Here is a 19,557-nt window from a genome sequence, read left to right as displayed (position 1 = left end):
CCCATTTGTGATCTGTACTTGTGGCCCACTCCTGCCCCCTAATATTCTCCTCTGCTATACCACCCAGCATAGCTTGATTAGCTTGGTCTTTAGTGCCTCCTCCCTATGTGAAGTGAACATGGTATGACCTGCAGTCAGCCACAGAGAAAAAAAAAAAAAAAAAAGCCCACAAAACTTTCTTAGGGGAAATGACCCCTACAAATGAATGCTCTACACCTGGAAAAGCTGGCTGGGTTTAGGCATTTAAATGTTCATTTATTTCATGACCTCTTCAACTGCCAAAATGTCTGGGGGTGTTTTAACACCAAGACAGCAATTTTTGTTCAGCCAGTTAAAGCTATGCCTGCTTTTTTTTTTGTTTCTTCACGGTTGTTATTGAAATAGTATCAAACTCAAAAGGCAACCCTATTTTAACAAAAGAAAAAAAAATCCTAATGGAAGCAGAAAACAAGTAGTTTTCATCTCAAACTCTACTGAGATAACTCTATTGAGAGAAAATACCTTTTTAGCATAAACACATAAGCCAGCCTTGGAAAGCAGGTAGTTTTCTTCCCATTAACAAGTTCCAATGAGTAACTCTTTAAATGAGCATCTAATCTAATTCAGTTAGAATTACAAGCCAAAATATCACAAAATATACTTTTGAGAGCATATCAGTCTAGTTAGAAAATATTGAAATATTAGCTACTTCTTGACAGAAAAATACCCTCTCCTTCTCTCGTGCTGCTCAAATGGTTTCTATTTCAGGCTGACAGCCCTGTAGTCAATCACACCAGCTAGAAATCTCTTCCTAGAGCAGCTTTGGAAATGCAGATACTAGAGCTCTGCATGTACTGCCAATTTTTTTTCCCCTTAATATCAAAATAGTAGTATATTTGGTTGGGATTCAATACCCATTTTTAAGTGCTGCTTTTTTCAAACTTGACTTTTTCTCCTATTGTAGATGAACTCATTGTAATGGCAACTGGTGTTAATCAGCCACTCTTAACAGTCCTTTGATATCTACAGGATTAATTATTTCTAATGGCAGCACTTCCCAGCCCATCAGTTCTATCAGAAAGCAGCAATGGCCATTCTGCCTTTTGCTCCCACACAGATAAAAAGTTCACACAAATAAAAATATCAACATTTTTATTATTAAGAACAACAATAATTATCTTATTACAGTCTGTAAGTCATGTATACAGATTCTGTCACTTTCAAGTCTCAGCTTTCAAACCAAGTTTAAGGGGGGTTTTATGTTTTTGGGTTTTTTTAAGCATCTGAAAACATACAACCTTTCTGCTTTGCAGTTTTTTACTACGGGATCAGATAAGAAAACTTTTTGATCAGTCAAAACATAATGTCAAAGTGCCAGGAAAATAAGCCATTAATACACAAATGAATACTTTTCTATTACCAGAGTCTGCAATAGAATATATTGCTAAGAAAATGCTAAGGAAAAGAATAATACCTTCATTGCAATTGCTTCAAGAACTCAATAAAATTTCAAGTGTTTCTTTCACCTTTCATTTTTTATAGAACATTAATAAAGATGGTAGTACATTCATTCCAAAATCTGCGGCCAGATCGTTAGCTATGAGAATGCACTCAACTCTGTTTTCAGCATTTTCACTGACTGAGAATAGGGTCAATATCTGGAGAAAATGGTGGTGGAATTAATGTAGAAAAATATTGTTTCTCTGATGAGCAAGACAAGGATTGGATGCTGATGCTGCAGGCTACTCAAGGATGTTTAATTGTATTCATGAACTATTTGTAAGACAGTGAGCTGCCAAAACCTCAGACATTTCCAACATGGTAATTCTGGAATGGCTGTAGTATATAGGAAAAAACAGATGTCATAATGTGTTTCATCTAGTTTAAAACTTAACATGTAATTAACTTAATAGCTTGACAATAGCTGATGTAGCAACAAATACAATGCAATTAAATTCATACCTCATTATGACATAAAATTCTTCTACATATGCATTACAAAAAATGATCAGATTTTGAGACACTGGTATATTTAATGGTGACTAATTGTCCTTAAAATGCAATTGCATGTAATACTTGCTTCGTATTTCATCACTTGTGAAAATGGTTTTATTTTTGTAACACTGTACTTCCTGTAGTCCTTTCATTACGCCACAAGTGAAAGCTATTCCTTGGTGTATGGTTTCGGATGCTGTATCTAGGTACTTGGACCTCAACATTCATTATGTAATGTTTTCATTTTTTTCGTATTGCTTGGCTGTTTGTCCAAACTGCTGCAGACAATTACCATGGTTCTTTATAATTTTCTCTGAGTACTTTTTATAATAGACTTCAGGTGGTCAGTTTTAGGCACACAGCACCATGTTGAGACAGAGGCCTGTTCATGTATTACTTTGAGCTGTCCAAGGTTTCTCAAGGTATTATTAGGGTTTCTCAATTGTTAGTGCTGCAGAATTAAAAAGGGTAAGAGTAACACTGAAGCCAAATAATTTTTTAAAAAGTAGAGTCCTAAAGAAATACCAACACCAAGCCCAGACACTTGTTACAGAACGGCACTGCTTGACCTGCAGCTTCTGTGACAGTTTCCTACATGCAGTTTCTGTTCAAAGAAAACAAAAATACATTTTGAGGTTATAGTGATCAAGTTGGATTAAACAGAAAATAAATTTACTTTGAATTATGTAATTGATTTTTCAAGTGACTCAGATCTTCCAACGCTAGTGTGTTCCTATCAAAGACATTGAAACCCCTTTGAGAGGAGTGTGAAAGGAAAAGGGTTGAACTGTGGCATAATGAAAACCCCACTAAAATTTAATGACACATTCCATTCACTGCAGTAGATGAGGTCCTTTATGCTGACAACAGTGTGGTCCTCTGATTCTGTGGGTATGTACAGCTTGGTTTTTGGTACAGCACAGGGATATTATTAGGAAAGAGGGATCAGTAAAAAGGAATCTGAAACCTGATCTAGTGCTGAGGAATGCCTTTTGAATGTGTCATTTGAACCGAGTTATTACTTCTGGGAGGTGTGAACGTCTTTGCTAAAAACCTGAAATGGATCCTGAAAAGAAGTAAAAAAGTTAGGCAAGCCTTTGTGGAATTAAGAAAAGTAGTTTCAAAGAAATAATTATAATTTTGATTCTGTGCATCAAGATTTCAAATAAAACTCATCATGAGTCTGTTGGATATCCCTTGTTTCAGTTTACATTAACATCCATCCATTTTCTACATTTTAAAAACACATTATGACTTTATGTATATATTTAGATCCTGCACATTTAGGTCATCATTTAAGTTCTTGGAATACATATATTCCCTCACAAATGGTACTGTAGCTCTGTTTCTAAAATGCTGAATGGGCAGATTGTTTTCATCAAGCATTTCATATAAATGGTTTATGAACTGTGAACAAGAGAATTGTCTACTGATTGGTTATCATGACTTTCAAAGCTAACTGATACTTAATCCCTGTTCAGGGAAAATCAGGGGATTTTTATTGCACCTACAAGGAAATTTTAGGGAATATTATAAACTGACTGATTTTAAGGAAGTAAAAGGAATGGCTGACAATAAAATGCTTACAAGCTGTGGCTATGTAATACTAAACTGCTGTGCAATTTCTCCTTCAGTAGGTTACTTAAAGGAAAAAATAATATATTATGAAATGGACACATTTTTAGAAATTTATTGGAGACTCTTTCAGCAGGGATCACAATGAAAAAGGAAAATGGTCTACTTGCTGAGGCTGACAGCTAAAGGCACAAGTCCATCAGTCACTCAGCTGTGGTTTAGCATTCTTTTCAACACAGATCATTTAGCCTTCATTTTCCAAACAAGTGCTGTCACCTACAATGCACACCCACATAGTTGTTCTCAGGGTGCAGGTTGTCACACAGAGGCAATAAACAGGGTTCCCATAGAAAACTTCCATCTTTGATAGCACTTCAGAAAGGAAAAACCACTGATTGCAGCTCACATGCTCTATCCCTACAGCTTTTTGGAGGAAAAGTTCATTAGCTGCTTTGCATGCCAAGGGACCAGCTGTCCTTCAGCACATGGAGCTACTCTGATTGACCAGGAGGACAAGTGGGAAATAAGCCCACAGCAGTGCCAGCACGGCATATGGTCATGTACCAGCTGTTTCTGAAATGCTTGCCAAATGGAGATCGGAACTGGGTTGGTTGTTAGGAAAATAAAACCCAACAAAAACCAACAAGCAAACAAACAAAAAAGTTCCACTGTCCTGATTCCTGAGATCTGACCACAAAACCAGAACTGACAATTTGAAATGTCACACAGCAACTACGTGAATATTCAGAATAATTGGCCTCCATGTTCTGGCTTGCTCCATTAGGAGAACACCAATGTTCTGAGCATCTGTTCCTTCTACAAACTTTCAGAGAAAAAAAAATGTTTAGAAAGGGTGAAATAGAGTGGATTTGTATTGATGATATACATATATTAATACATTGAGGATAAGTGCACACAAATCTTAGACGCCTCATATTTTAGTACATCTTATTCTACCTTGAAAAGGGGAATTCAAATTCTGAGCTCCTGAACAAAATTTGATAGTGATTGGTGTGAGTTTTGTTAGTTGTGGTGAAAGGCTTCTGATAAACCCAGGGAATGACTCAGCAGAAAACAGTCAGCAGGACTTTTCCCCCAAAGCTTTTCAGTTTCAGCTTTTCATAACAAGAAAATAACTTGAACAATAATTAAATAGTTCAAAGAACAATTCTGTCCTTTTATCATACAGTTTAAAGGACTACTTTCTCTTTAGATTTCTCCCAAAATACTCCTGCAAGGTTTGGAGAAAGTAACTGATTAACTGCACGTTCATATGACATCAATGACTGCCTCAGCGACATTTAAGAGAATGCTGGTAGTTCATGTAGCTACATAATCTTGCTAGCCTAAGTCAGATTTATGACTAAATTAGGCACTAAGGATGTTCAAAATTGGCAAACCCTAGCTAAAATAAAAATAAGAATAATGTTGCTCTGTATCAGGAAATGAATATATAGGCTGGGAGGCAATGTTTGCATTCATGCTTCTTATGAGATGTATTTTTTAAATACAGACTTAACTTGTTGAAAGGCCTAAATGGGACCACATCCGGTACTGGGGGATCATGTTTTCAAAGGCGATCTTGGTTCCATTGACTGAAGATGTTGTGCACAAAAGAAGCAGTGTGAGCCAACGTGGATGACATACTGCATTTTGGAACTCTAGGAGCCACACGTCGAGCAGTGAACAAAAGGAAGAAAACCTCAGGATTACACAGACAGAAGACTTACTCTGACATCTTACATAATATTGACTTTCCTTAGGCCCGTATGTGTTCGTGTATTTGAGAAATGTGGGGTGGTAGTGTACATCTGAAAAGGGCATCATTATTTTCCTAATTAAGAAGCTTAACGAGTACTTTGGTGTGTCTTGTCATATTTTCAGCCTTACAGTGGCCCATTTTCACCCATCTACTATGCTAAAAATGTTGCCCTTTCATTTCTCCACGGTTGTGTAAACAGTTGTGATTAAACTGGCATTTAATCAATTGGAACAAAATCCCCGCGGCTCCCGAGGAGCTCACCTACTAAACCCGACTTTCAATGGCAACAATCTCCTAACAGACTACTTCCCTTCCAGACGGGCTTTCATTGCGCAGTAAAACAAACTTTTATTTGCTAACCTTGCTTTCGGAGTCGTTCAGGATTTCAAAAGGACCTCACATGACAAACACCGCTACGCTCCATCATTATCCCCCGCTCCCTCCCTCGCATTCCTGCGCCGGCCCTGCCTGGGTGTTCCCCTCCCCGGCGGCACGGCGCTCCGGAGGGGCGCGGGTGCTTCCGGCCGCCGGCTCTCCCGCCTCAGCGGCGGCCCCGCGGGCCCGCCCGGTGACTTGCGAGCGCCTCGCCCGCCGCTTCCCTCCTCAGGCGGACAGCGCGACGCTCTCCCGGCGGGCGGGAGGCTGTACAACCAGGGCAAAGGACACTTCCCCTCCTCCCCCCGCCCTTCCTGCGCCGCGGCCCCGACATGAAGGCGGCTCGCCGGCGCCCGGGCCCTACGGACGACAGAGATAGGGACAGGGATGAGTACGGGGCGGGGCAGAGCAGAGCGGACCGGTCCCGTCATCCCCCACCCACCGGCGAGATGGTCGCTAGCCCCTTCCCACCCGCGCTGCGCAGCCCCACGGATCTGCGATCAGGGATCCGTGCCGCCCTCTGGGCGGAGGGATACGGGGCGGAGCCGGCGGCGCCGTCCGCCGGGGCGCTGAGTCCCGTTGCCGGGTGACGGAGCGGCCGGCCCGGCCCCCTCCCTCCCTCCTTCCCTCCCCGTGGCGCTGGAACCGCCGCCGCCGCCGGTTTACGTAACGCCTCCCGGGGCAGGTCCCGGCTCCGTCCCGCCCGCCTCACTCGGGGACGGCAGCAGCGGGACGGAGTCCGCTGCCTCCTCCGGCTGCCAGAGGCCCCAGGGCCCCGCTCTGCGCCACCACGGCAGGTAAATGCCCGCCGCGGGCCCGGGGAGCAGAGGGAGGGGCAGGGCTGAAGGGAGGGAGGGAAAGTGGCAGCCGCCCTGCCCGTGGAACGGGAGGACGGAGCCGGGAGGCGGCGGCGGGCGCCCTTCCCCTCCCCCGCTTCCTTCCCACCGCTGCGTTGGGACAGGCGGGCTGGACCCCCGGGAGCGCCGGGCCGGCGGCTCGGCGCCCGGCCGGGAAGGCCCGCGCATCCCTGCCCGCTCCGCTAACAGCCCGGGAAGAGGAGGAGTTGCGGGGCCGGGCCTGCTCCCGCCGGGAGGACGGTTTCCCGGGACGGCGCGTCCCGCTCTCGGGTTGCGCCTGGCGCAACGCGGCGGGAGCGTGCCGGGGGGCGCGGGAGGAAGGGGCCGGGGAGGGGGTGACAGGAGCGCCGGGGGCCGGGCNGCTCGGGGGCGGGGCCGGGGGCCCGGCCGGGGTGCCCCGGTCAGAGCGCTGCTCGGGAGGGGAGCTGAGCCCTCCGTGGCTGCCGCCGACTCCGCGCTCTTCCATCCCGGCGGGACCCGGCGCCAGGTGAGCGGCTTGTGCCGCGGCCGGGAGGAAGGCGCCAGCCTGGAGCGGGAGCAGCGGCTCGGTGCCCTCGGGCTGGTTCACGCCCGGGAGCAGAGGAGGAGAAGGAGGGAGGGAAAGGCGGCACCCAGAACCCACCCGCCGCGGGTGCCGGCCCGCGCCGGTGTCATCTGGCGCCAGCAGACGGCAAAGCGGAGGATGCGGCGGTTCGGATCGGAGTAGGGAGATCCCGATCCGGGCAGCGCCTCGCCTGCCCTGCCTGACCCCGAGGCTGAGGTGACGGCGTTGTACCGCTGCCGGCCCCGGCTGGTGCTCACGCCGTGACCTTTCATCCTGTGCGGGCGTTCAGAGGGCAGCGGCCGGGGAGGGGGAGCTGGGGACGGGCTGGGGCTGATGGAAACCGCCCCGGCTGAGCCGTGGCGTTACAGCGCTGCCCCGGGGGCCGATCTGGCGGGGCTCGCTCCCCTCTTCTTCTTCTTTTTTTTTTTTTTTTTTTTTTTTTTTTTTTTTTTTTTTTTTTTTCCTTCCAGCAGCATTGTCCTTTAGGGCCTATTGAAGGCAAAAGGCGGATAGGAGGGCTAGGGCTGCTGCTGTTTGAGGAGGCGGAGCTGGGCTGATGGGAGACTGACGGGAGCCGCATCCTATGGGCGCTGGGAGCCGGGCGCCGCTGGGGCGGGACCGCCGGCCGCGGCCTCTCGCGGGCGATGGGCGGGGTGGGGGACAAGGTTTGGCGAAGGTTACAGCTGAATGCAGAAGTGACACAAACTGACACTTCGCTCCGGCAAACTCGTTTCCATCTTCTCCTCGTGTCGTCTCGATTAAAAGTATACACGCATTGAATCGTGTTATGAAACTTTGAGAAAAGCGAAAGTGCGGTGCTTTTTTTCTGTCTTGTCTTTGTTTTAATTACTCATTGCAGTACCTGATACTGATCTGAAGGGTGAAAATAGTATGATTTGCTTGTCTTTCCTTTCAAATAAAATGCATTCCTGTATTCTGATGTTTTCTGTGTATAAGTGATTCAGTCTGTAATTTATAAGCTTGGGATCAGAGGCCTCTGTGAAATGTGTAGTTGCTTTTCTTCATTCACACCCTTTAAAATGTTTACAGTTTCTCTTGTACACAGTATATTTCTTCTGTATTCTTGGAATGAAGTGGGAATTGCCAATTGACTTTGGTTTCTTAGCTATCAAAAGTGAACTCGTGATGATTCAGTGGATAATTGTGTAAAACAAAGTACTTCACCAAGTGCTTAAACCCTAGGTACTGCAAACTCCTCACAATCCATGTTAGTCTGTAATTGACGTTTTTCTGTATTATTTAAGACAAAAATATGCCTTACAAAAGTAAATGACATGGAACTTGATTGTTACTTGACATGTAACTGTACAGATTTTATTTTGTACTAATCCTCCATCTGCTGTTTCTTGTTAGTATGGATATGCCAAAATGGTAGTGTACAATCATTCTCTTCTAGTCAATAATGCATATCATTAGGTATCCAAATCTTCTCTTTTCATCATTGAGATGTGAGGGGATGTAAGTGACTTGAATGAAATTAGTAGTATGCTATATATTCGTAATGTTATTTATTTTCAAAGACTTGACAATTATAGGGGAAATCCTGAGACAGGCCATTAAAAGCCTCAGCAGCGTGTATCTCCGCTGTGTTCTGCTTGACAGTGATATTAACATGTGTACAGTAACAGAATTGTATCCGTCTGTTTAGGGCACCATTGGGATTAAGACCCTTTGAGTCCTCAGATTCTCTAAATTTGGGTTGGGTATATGACCCTCCACGTTTTCTGCTCATGAGCAGTGGAATTGGAAGGAAAGGAAGGGTCAAAGAGATCTATATGTGTCCCAGGAAGAAAAAATGGAGACTCTGAACTTCTTTTACCTTATTATGCCTGTTTCATAGGCATATTTCAGCATTCCCCACTGCTTTTGTTGTTGTTGCTATTTGCTATTCTTCCAAGTAAGAGAAATTCCATAGGGGTAAAATGATGTCAGCATTTTCCTTTGCTCATTTGCTGTGCATTCTAGCCAGAATAGGGTCAGAGGAAGATCTAGATACTGTTCAAAACTTCATTATTTGTCCATCTTGAGCATCTTGTTTCTAGGCAAATAGGGGGAATAAAGCAGCCAAGAGGTTGCACAGGTGAATTTTCTTGAAGGGTTTTACTAGGTTTTAGCCATAGTGTTGTAGAGTCAGAATAGACACGTTGTATACTTAACTGGGATCCTAGCAAAATCATGTCTCAGTTTGCTGCTTCTTTAAGCAATAGCTAATAACTGAAAGTAACAATTTAGTACTATAATAGGATAGGCAACAATGTCTGGTAAAGCAGAATGTGGTGAAGGCAGTAAGACTTAGAATTTCAGTAGAGTTGGAGAGGTAGCAGGAAATATTCCCATTGTCTGCATCGCTAATAGAGCTTGGAATACAGATGATCTTGTAGAAGCTATTTAATATGTTTTGTTTGTTGGGATAGTCTGGTTTTAGGATATTCTTCTGTCTCGTGGAACAGAGATTGGAATCCTTCATTTTTGTCCATGAAAAGTGACAGACTGGTTGGATAATTTGTAAAGGGAATTGCAGAAATGAATTGTGTTGTCCATCCCCATAGTCCAGCCCTAAGAATTTTTTCCAACTAAAGTCAATCACATGATACAAAAGAAAAAATTTCAAATGAGTATTGGTGTGCTTAGTTATGTTTCTGTGTTTAGGTACACAGACAAAAGGAAAATTGTCTGACTGGAAGAAAAATTATGTTTTTTTGTTAATTTGAAAATACTTTACCAGATTTTTCTAGACAGAAGTACCGTATAACTGCGGGACTGTCAAAATGTTTTAGTAGAAAAAGGTCTAGATGGGCTAGTGATAATATTTTTATTAAAAAACATCTTGCTTTACTTTCCTGAAAGTTGGTTGGGTACGTTTTAATGGATGTTCAGAGATTGAAAGTGTATTTTAATGGCCCACAGAGGTGGTTGGGGTTGGGGGGAAGGGTTGAGTAGCTTAAACATGCGTACAAAGATTATTCATTCACAGACATCTTACTACGAGCTATTTCTGTAGCTTTTTTGGAAGCTACTGAGTATTTTAAATTTTTAATTATCTACTTCCTTTATAATTTCATATGCAGGATGTTTGGACTACCTGCATAATACTATACATTGTTTGTTTTGTTTCTGCATCTAAATTCTGTTCATGACTTTGATACCAAAGAGGACATATGGAAAGTGTCTTTCCAAGAGATTTATTTCTGAGGCAGTAGTGTAGAAGTTTAAATAATGAAGTATTTAAATTCATTTTCAATCTTGTGGTATTACATGTAATATTTTAATTATATTAGTGTGGCGATATAAATTATATATTTAAATTCATTTTTTCAGTTCTGATATTACATGTAAGTTTAATTATATCTTACTAAGTCTGTGCTCAGGCTTGCTGTAGTGATTTTCATTTTACTATAATTTGGGGAATGTTTAAATTTCTGGATTTTGCTGTATTGAGGAAGAAATTTCAAATATGCAGTCCATGCTAATGTTAATTGTGTCTGTAACTTTCTAGGCCTTATTCTAGAAAGGATTGCATGTGAAAATTTATACTCTGTGCAAAAAGGTTTGTTAATAAATAAAAATAAATTGTAACAGAGATGAAATTTGAATAATTTCATGGAGTTTTTGTGGCTTTTAAAAATCTTCCTCTAGTTACTATTAAATTTACCAAAGGAGCAAGGTCTGCTGGATAGAGTGCTTGGCTGGGATTGAGAAAAGAGACCTGCATGAAGTTTTCTATCAGTTGTACCTCTGAGTGAATTCAAGTGAAAATTTCATTTTCATGTGCTTGTGTTTAAGGTGCTGTATGTAAAGGAGTAGCTGTTATCCCTTTTGTAGGTTGCTAAATTTTGTGAGGTTTTTTTTATGGTTAGATGGACTAGCATGGTTGTAGAAGAATTCTGAAAGGAGACATGATGGCCTTGCTGATGAGATTTTGCATTTATAGGCTGTGGAAGATAGTACAGAGAGAGAGATAAGGGAGTAAGAGACTGGGGGTAGCTGAAGGCCAGAAAAAATAAAGCAACCTGACATAAGATGGTACAGCTTTAACATCAGAGCTGCAGAGCAGAGTTGCAAGATCCGTATCCTCTGCAGGGTTATTCCAGGTAGTGTTAGCATAGTCAGGGCTTGGATTGAGATGATAATCATCAACAGTAAAGTGGGAAAACATGCTAAAACATACACAGATTGATTAAAGAAGTTATTTTGTTAATTTAGCATGTCATGTGTACTTTTTAAGAAAACAGTGTGTTTTATTAGCCTAAAGGAAAAGGTCTGCTTGAAGAATCACTAATGAAGAAATCAATAATGCCTATTGCTGCCACTGGATGAGTAATTAATTCTCACTAGATCCTTGTGACACTGTAATGTGTTATTATCAACTTGAACCAAAATTGAAGACTGTGGCTGAGTGGATGTGCAACTTTAAAACATTGCATTGTATTTAGGACACTAGAATGTCCTGAAAGAAATGGAGCCAGCTTCCAGTTATTTTTTGGATTCATATCTTTACTTTTTAGGGTACAGGAAAAGCTTTCATGATATTTGATTCTGCTCTCTGAAGACTTTGAGCTAATTACTGCTACTAATTATCTAAGACTACTCTTCAGTGAATTCCTCTTCTGGTTCTGTTTTCTGAGGTAGAAGTTCAATCCACTGCGTATTCAAGCCTTGCATTTGACAGTGAAACTGAATTACCTTTAGTAATTTTTGTTTTATTGGTGTTTTTATAGCAGTTTTGATGGAAGTCTTGTTAAATTGTGTGAGGTGACACAAAAGTTTTAAAATGCCTCTATAAGTTCAGATATTAGCTTATCATATGTAGATGATTTTTTCACCAGCCACTCTGAACTGAATATCTTACTGACTTCTGAGAAACCTCCAAGTTCCAGTTTTTAGTAACTTTGTTCTTGAATTGTGAAAGAAATGCCTTGGTTAACAGTACAGTAACTTCCTTGAAGAGAATTAATGTAATGCTGACCTGCTGTTTTTGTAAGAGGTTTTTTGGTTGCAATTTAGTAAAATGACCTTTTCATCTGTCATTTGAAGTATTAAGCAGCAAATGTGTTATTTTAAGAGCAATATTAAATTGTCCTACTTACTCAGTTAGTAATTTTTTTAAAATAAGTAGTGTTTTTAAACAACATACTTAATCATAAAAGTGGAGATATGGTAACAAATATCATCACTGTTTTTATGGAAAAAGACAGCCTGGCAACCTTACAAAATAAACTGAACAATAAATGCCTATGCAAATTCATTTAAATGCTAAAATATAAATTATTTAATGTTGACTTGCTGTTCTCTTCAAAATTGCAAAGGATCCTACTTCGGATCTCAATTTCTTAATTAGAAGTTAATTTACTAATATTTTGGAATAAAAATTAGAGGTGGTAGAGAGGCAGGGGAAAAGTATTTGAAACAATTTCCTTTGTAGGCCTACCATATTTTATGTACTGTAAATTCAGTATCTTCTCTGCTGGTTAAGTTGTAGAGCTTGCAAACTCAACTTGTCAGAACCCTTTGTGTTTACTGAGCCTCCTGTGGCTGACACATCCTGTAAGTTTTTACACTCTTATTAATAAAAACATTGTCTATATATGACTTTGAACTGAATTTAGAGAAGCTTTTTTATATTAAAATAACTGTTGAAAAGGCTGGATAGTTAGGTGAAGTTATATTTGTTCTTAAACTCTTTTTGAGGCTATTTAAAGCTTTTCAGCAAAATAGTAATTAACTCCCTGAGCTGCAGACCAAGTAAGAAAACATCAATAGTAAGTATTCAGAAAAGACCTTAATACAAATTACAGAAATTAATAAACCAGAGTAAAGTATACAGGGTGGTCTTTAATGAGTTAGCTGTTTATATACAGATGGATTATTAACCTTGCAAGTATAAATAGCAGGACAAATATCGTAGCTTTTAAATGAACACTGATGGTTGGATCTTTGGCATTCATAATTCATTCTCCTTTTCCTTGCCCGACTGAAAGATGCAGTGTGTGCCCGAGAGTAAATTGTATATTAATTGAAATAAATCCTGTATGGTTGCACTACAAGAATGGCCACTGAATTCTGGCTGATATGAAGAGCACTGAATATTTTATCAGGGTGGTCCCACTGGTGGCCTGGAGGATGATTCCACCTGGTCACTGCCTGTGCCTGGGAGGAGTCTGCAGCACATGTTGGGGTACATGGGTGGGTGCCTGTGTCTGCTCACTGCTCACTGAGGTGCTCAGAACTGGGGCCACGTCTGTTTTGATGCACACGCATGTAACTTGGTGCATGGGCCTCCAAGCATGAGCATCCCCCTTGGGAATGGAGTTCAAATACAGGCAAGTACGTGTTGGTAGTAGAAAGTTTGAACTGCTCTAAAAGTTAAGTAAATAAAGGACATCAGGAGGGCAGGAAAGAAAATTATCGAATAGTCAAGAGCATATGTCTAATCTTTCCATTACTTGACTGCATCCTGTATTGTGTTTTTAAGTCCTGCATATATTCTAGGTGATACTAAGGCTAGGAAATATAGTGAGAAACAAGTAGTAGAAAGCTTACAGAGTTTACCTGCTAAAAATCCTGAAGATAAATGCCTTGGTGAACTCAAAATGTGTGCATCTGTGTGATCGCAGTTCTATTTGGTTTTGTCTGTTAACTCCATTAATGTTGCCCTAAATGTGAGGAAATGTTATTGAAGTATGATGATGGTAATTAATGATGTGTAGTCTGTTGCTATCTGTTTACATAGTAGAAGGTACTGCTTTTGATAGTGTCCATGTGAAGATTCTCATGGGACTGAACAGAAAAGACTGTAGCTATCTCCTCCTTGAAGTTGCATCTAGAAAAGTATTTCTCCCCAGGATCTCTCAGGTCCAGTAGCAGCCCATCCAGGCAATCCCTGTGTAATAAACTGAGGTAAACAAGGGAGAACAAGATGCGTGTCTCTGGCATTGCCCTGCTGCACCGTTAAGATCTGCAAATTTAAACTGAAATACTTAAATCATACAACAGTCTTCTGTGGTAAAAGAAATGTTGCAGAAAGGTCTGAAAGCTGATGTTTGTGGTGCTGAAATTATACTGATGGTTGGAGGGTGAAATGTGAGGTGAGGCAATGTCTCAGTGTTTGAGGTCTGCACATGCTGCCTTCTGCACTACCACACATTCTCTTGGATTCTCCACACTTGGGTAATCCATCCTATTCTCAGTTAGTTAGAGAGCAGCACCTGCCTCTCTCCCAGCAAATCTGAAGGAGCCAGTAATTTCTTTATCACCAGGCTACCATTTGAGACTGAGTCTGCTGGATGTTACAAGTACAGGGTGTGGTTCCATGGGTGCCTAGTGAATTTCTGTAAAAATATTGGAAGTAAATATCATACCTATTGAAGTACCTGAATTGGCTTCCACACTTCACATTCCTAAGAATAATCGTTGTCTGGATTTGGATTTGACTTGGATTTGAATTAACTAAAATGTTGCTTCTGCATTCTGCCTTCCTATTGTTTTCTTGTTATTCTTAAGTGGATCTAATGGTGGGTTGCTGCTGAAAGGGGCAACCCCACTTCCTCTCTTATGCCACATGTTGAAATTCCGTGGCGAGAGAGCGAGTTGATCATTGATTTGTATTTTTTGAAGACTGGGTTACCAGAAATGAAATCTTTCTATTTGGAACAAAAAATTGATACAGTTCATCTCTGCCACCACGCAGTGGATGTGTTAAGTACAAGGACAAGAGAGTGGGAACATGGAGGGGAGGATGAGAGAAGCAGTGGAATGTCTTGTCCCCTCTTGGTGGCAATGTACAGTGACAGTGTAGTTCCTGTTACACTAACTCACCTTCAAGTCATCCACAGAGGTTTCTCTGTCAAAATGCTGCTGCTGTTGTTCTCTTGGAAGTTAGTTACTACTGCTATTAAAATGATCACTTCTGGTTTTTGCAAACTGGTACTTGTGCTGGCAGCAGTGGTAATTCCTTTAAGTCTTTGTGTGACATAGTTTTAATGAATTTTTAATGTGAAAAATAGTTACCAAAATTCTAATTTGTCATTAGATGCTGATTTGTATTTTTAAAGTTCTAAAAAGTTATCATACACCTAAGTTATGCTATATGTGTACATTTTTTCTGTTCCTGCTAAGTTAAAAAAAAAAAAAAGTAGTAATGTTTAAACAAAGTAAAATTTGGTACAAACACCAGTGTAGACAGTAACAAACTAAATGGGGAAAAAATTCTCATGTCAGTTTATGTTTGTTTTTTAAGTTCAGAATGCTATTATTAGTACTCTATTGGTAGCTGGATAAACTATTGGACAAATTCTTAAATAATGTAATTTTTGCCATTATTAATGGCAGACAGGCATTTGATAATAGAGAGGCAGCATTTCACTTCTCTAGATTCAGGCAATTTATAGATATCTTCCCATTTCTTAAATCTGATCAATGGAAGTATTTTTAACAGTTTCAAGTCCTTCTTAAATAGCAAAATTTTTGGAGATACAATTCTTTGGGTTGAGGTGGTTGCCAGTTACAGATATGCTGTACTTAACTGGTGCATAATCTGTGGTACCCAGAGATTGTTTTGTCATGTTTTATTTTGTCAGAAATGCTTTGAGCTCCATTCTGTTTATTGAAGTGGTTTCTGTGTCCTGCATAATGACATGCTTGCTTTTGAGATTTTTTAATGCAGCTTTAATATTGCGTTGACCTCCTGAAGCAGTTTCTTGAGTGATGCTATGAAATAAAAATACTTCCATCTTGAAGATAAAATTAGCTTCCCAAATTATCAAGACTCCCACTGAACCATGATCTGCAAAACTTGCCAACTATTAGGCTTATTAATGATTTTTTTTAAGTTGTATTATATATACTGAAGGACCACTTCATAAGTCTCCATTCTGCAGAGATGATTCTTTACAAGCCTGCATTTCAAAGGAGTCTTGTTTATGAAGGCACATTCAAACGTCGCAATTCTATGAAATGATGAAGTTTTGGGGTGTACATAGTGTCTGCAGGTTTTGTTGTTAGGTCATGCTTTTCCCCTTTCTGTCTTGCCTTTTTTCCTTAGCTTAAACGTTTTACATTTTCAAGTTTATATACTTACTGGTTTTGCAGAAGTAAAGTATACACAGATGACAAGAATTTGGGGTCTTTGATATGCAACTGACCCCCTAGTGCAAGTGTCTCACCTGCTAATTCTGCCATCCCTTAACAGTTGTTTCCTATAGCTCAGTTTTTGCTCCCTGACAGGATTGATGTTTTGACTCCTTTAAACAAAGTTCCTGTGTGTTAATAATGTGCAGCCCTGTGAGTGGATCAGCTTGTTGCACTCCTCCAGCAACTATTTTTTTGAAGTGTTCTTGTATGATGATAAACATAAATGTTTTATAAGAACAGTTATACTGGTTCAGACAAAGGCTTTGACAAACCCTGCACTTGTCTGCAACAGCGTCTCTAAAGGAGCAGTTAGGGCAAAAACAGAACAGGGAGAATGATACCTCCCCTAAATTCTTCCTCAGCCATACACTATTTTCAGCCTAGGGGGATTTCCTGACCCTGATACAGTTTGTCTAGTTGAAAACTCTCAAGGGATCTGTGTTACTCGATTCCCGTTGAAGGCCATCTAATTTTTTTTTTTTTTTTGAGTCTTTGGTATCTCTTGCAAGAAATTCTTCTAGCTGTTGTGTGAAGTTTTGTATGTAGATCTTACTAACTCATTAGTACTTTCTAGTAACAAAAAACAGAGGTTGAACAGTCAGTCTCTATCCATGGAGAGACATGGATTAATAGCTCACAACTCATTGATTTATCTCTGAATAGTATCAGGTCGTTATTGCCCCTCTGCCTCATTTCAAGTTTGCCTGTGCTGTATTTTGTTTACTTTTTTATTGCTCAGTCCAGTTTCATAATGGCCTTCTGTATTTTTTCAGTTGCTCTGAAGTCACTATTCCTGATCACTTGCTGTTCTTTGGTAGCTTCTAAACTGTGTCACCCATCTCATCTTCAGGCCACTTAGGAATTTATCAGGTAATACAGGTCCCAGGGCAGAATCTTTCAGAACGGTACTGGTGACTTCCCCTGGTGTCATCTTGATTATATCTGTTCTTTTTCTTTGCTAACCTGAGTAAATAGGGCTTACATGGTAGCTCTTGAATCCTTGGAGTAATTCCATTAAGCTTTTATACAGGATTAGCAGCTTCAGATTTTCATTTGGATAAGCGTTATGAAAATAAGATTGCAGATTCACAAGGAAAGAAAAACCTTTGCAGTAACACCCACACACTGGTTTCTGTCTCCCCTGTGGGTTCTTTGACTTGAGTTACCCTAGAACCGTAAGCCCAGCCTCGTTAGACATCAGTTCTCTAAAAAGCATAAACCCATTACAAACAATACTGTATCACTCTTGTACCTCTTGGTAATGCATCTTAAGAAAGATGGTTTTAAATATATTTAAAGTTCATTCACAGAGCTGCATTTATACTTCTGACCACTTTTAGTGCTTTGATTGCAGCCAGGTGTTTAATCTCTGTTTCTCATGGCAGGACAATATTTCTGTAGTGTTACAGCATCTTTGTCATGAACCAAGCTGCTGCTCTTGCTGTTTGTTGTGCAAGAACATCAAACATCACCAGAGTATAAAAAAGCTGTCCTTGCTCTGAAGACTACACAGCCAAATTTCTTCGATTATTAAGGAATGTGGTTAAAAAATAACAACTTCTCTTACTTCTGAATTCACATGTCTTTTAAATACTGTATGAAATTAAGCACAGAAATTCCACTGTTTGCTAGACGGTTTTGGTTTTGGGTTTTGACAGTGCCTTTCCCAGTGTGTTGCTCCTTGGTTTGTCTGTTAAGGATTTGTTCAGTGTTTTTGTGGAAAGAAACAAAAGAAATTAGGGTAAAATTGCAGATTCTTCCACAATATATAAAGATCAATTTAGTATTCTGTTGCCATCATATAATGTGGTCATGCTTTTGACTATCAGTTTTCTAAAGGGGACTGAAATTTTCTGCACTGTGTGTGTGATTTTAGTATGTTGTTGACCAAACTTGATAAAGTTTTTATTTTTTTTAGTATTAATTAGTGTTTTCATGTTTTTTCCCTACCTGTAGTTGCCAGAGAGAGGACATATTGTTTACTTTTAATAAAACCATTCTGGGAAAAAACATGAGTTTGAAAAAACATTGTCCTGATTAACAAATGTGGACTATCCACAAAAATGTGTTCTCTTCATATTAAAAAAAAAAAATTCTAAAAAAAATTGTGTTATATATATATATATATATATATAATTTTTCCTCTGTTCATTGAATAAATAAATAAACAGTGTCAAAGTGGTGAAAAAAAATTTTGAAATGAGAGCTGTTAATTTCAACTGTGAAATGCACTGGTGTATTTCAGAGAATAATAGAAGAAACTTTGTATAAAACAGCAGTTTTGACTTAACTATTGTGTGAGAATATGTTTAGTCTAATTGTTAACCTGTAGCAGTAGGCAGCATGAAACAGTGGAAACACAGATGTTTTCCCTTTTGAGAACTGAAGGAAGGAAAAGTAGTATCTATGGATTATCCAAGGAAGGAAAAGTACTATCTATGGATTATCTAAGAGATTGGCTTCTCTGTAGAAATGTATCAAAATGTGTGAAGAGTAAATTTGAGTTTTTAGAGACTTGCAGGTTGTACAGGTAAACAGCATATTAGTTTTCAACCTCTTTCAATATGTAGTCCAGTAACATTTATTTTTTCCTAGTATAGACCCCAGTGTAGTGAATTTAAGCTGGCAGACAATTTGCTTCCTTTTCAAGTTACCTTTTATGATCCCCAAGACATTGTCTGTGGACCTTTAGTTTACCTGATAGGACAATTGTAAGGGGGTATAGTTTTTACTTTCTTATTTCAATATCTTCTACTGCTTTAAAAGTTTAATAAAACTTGAAACAATGTTAAATCATTGTATTGTTTTGGGGTTTTATAATTTACAAAAAATGTTGGTTTGGGACCTTGCTGCATGGATACATAATTTTCAGAGGCCTCTTGGTGCTGATATAATAGAGATGATGTTACCTTAGATTAATTCAGTGGGTTTTGTGGTTTGGCTTTGGTTGCTGTTTTCTAACAGTATACAAGAGAATATGGAGAAAAAAAGCTGTTAAAGACATGGAATTTTCTTGCTTGGCATGAACTTTTAGTTAATCTTTCTGTTGATAGTCCATACATTAGCATTTTCCTGGTGTGCTTGTATCAAGCTTCATTGAAGAGTGATTTAATTATGCCTTTCTTTTACTGCATTCTTTGGTAATCTCTGATTTTATGCTGTCATCCTGTATCCTGCAGACACAACTGTTGCAAGAAGTTGTTTGTGTTACTTTCATTATTGTAGTACCAAGGCACTTTAAAAAAAAAAAGTTCTATGTATTTGTTATGACAGTACCCATATTCCAGTTATTTTATGGAGAAGACTAGATTACTTAGTCT

The 19,557-nt window shown here is 40.0% G+C and overlaps 2 protein-coding genes across 10 annotated transcripts in view; one reads left to right on the top strand and one right to left on the bottom strand.

Moving 5' to 3' along the window:
- Window positions 1-2,604: 2,604 nt before the first annotated feature.
- LOC121364378 (translation initiation factor IF-2-like) lies at window positions 2,605-7,009 on the bottom strand. The gene is made up of 3 exons (XM_041487643.1): window positions 6,632-7,009; window positions 6,129-6,527; window positions 2,605-5,210 (listed from the first exon to the last, which is right to left on the bottom strand). Exons 1-3 carry the CDS (start codon window positions 7,007-7,009, stop codon window positions 5,112-5,114), a joined length of 876 nt encoding a protein of 291 aa, XP_041343577.1. The 3' UTR covers window positions 2,605-5,111.
- Window positions 6,344-19,557, top strand: part of KIAA0232 (KIAA0232 ortholog) — a 66,223-nt gene continuing 53,009 nt past the window's right edge. For 7 of the 9 annotated variants that reach the window (XM_041462536.1, XM_041462017.1, XM_041462105.1 and 4 more), the window contains exon 1: window positions 6,347-6,483. The gene's annotated coding sequence lies outside the window, so the exon portion shown is untranslated. Of the gene's footprint in view, window positions 6,484-19,557 lie in introns of all 9 variants that reach the window. The other 2 variants (XM_041462276.1, XM_041462367.1) reach the window with 2 other exon arrangements.

Source organism: Pyrgilauda ruficollis, unplaced genomic scaffold, assembly GCF_017590135.1.
Source record: "Pyrgilauda ruficollis isolate IOZ18807 unplaced genomic scaffold, ASM1759013v1 scaffold1, whole genome shotgun sequence".
Lineage (NCBI taxonomy): Eukaryota > Metazoa > Chordata > Aves > Passeriformes > Passeridae > Pyrgilauda > Pyrgilauda ruficollis.
The sequence above is the reverse complement of the archived record's forward strand: the minus strand, read 5'-3'. Positions and strand labels throughout refer to the sequence as shown.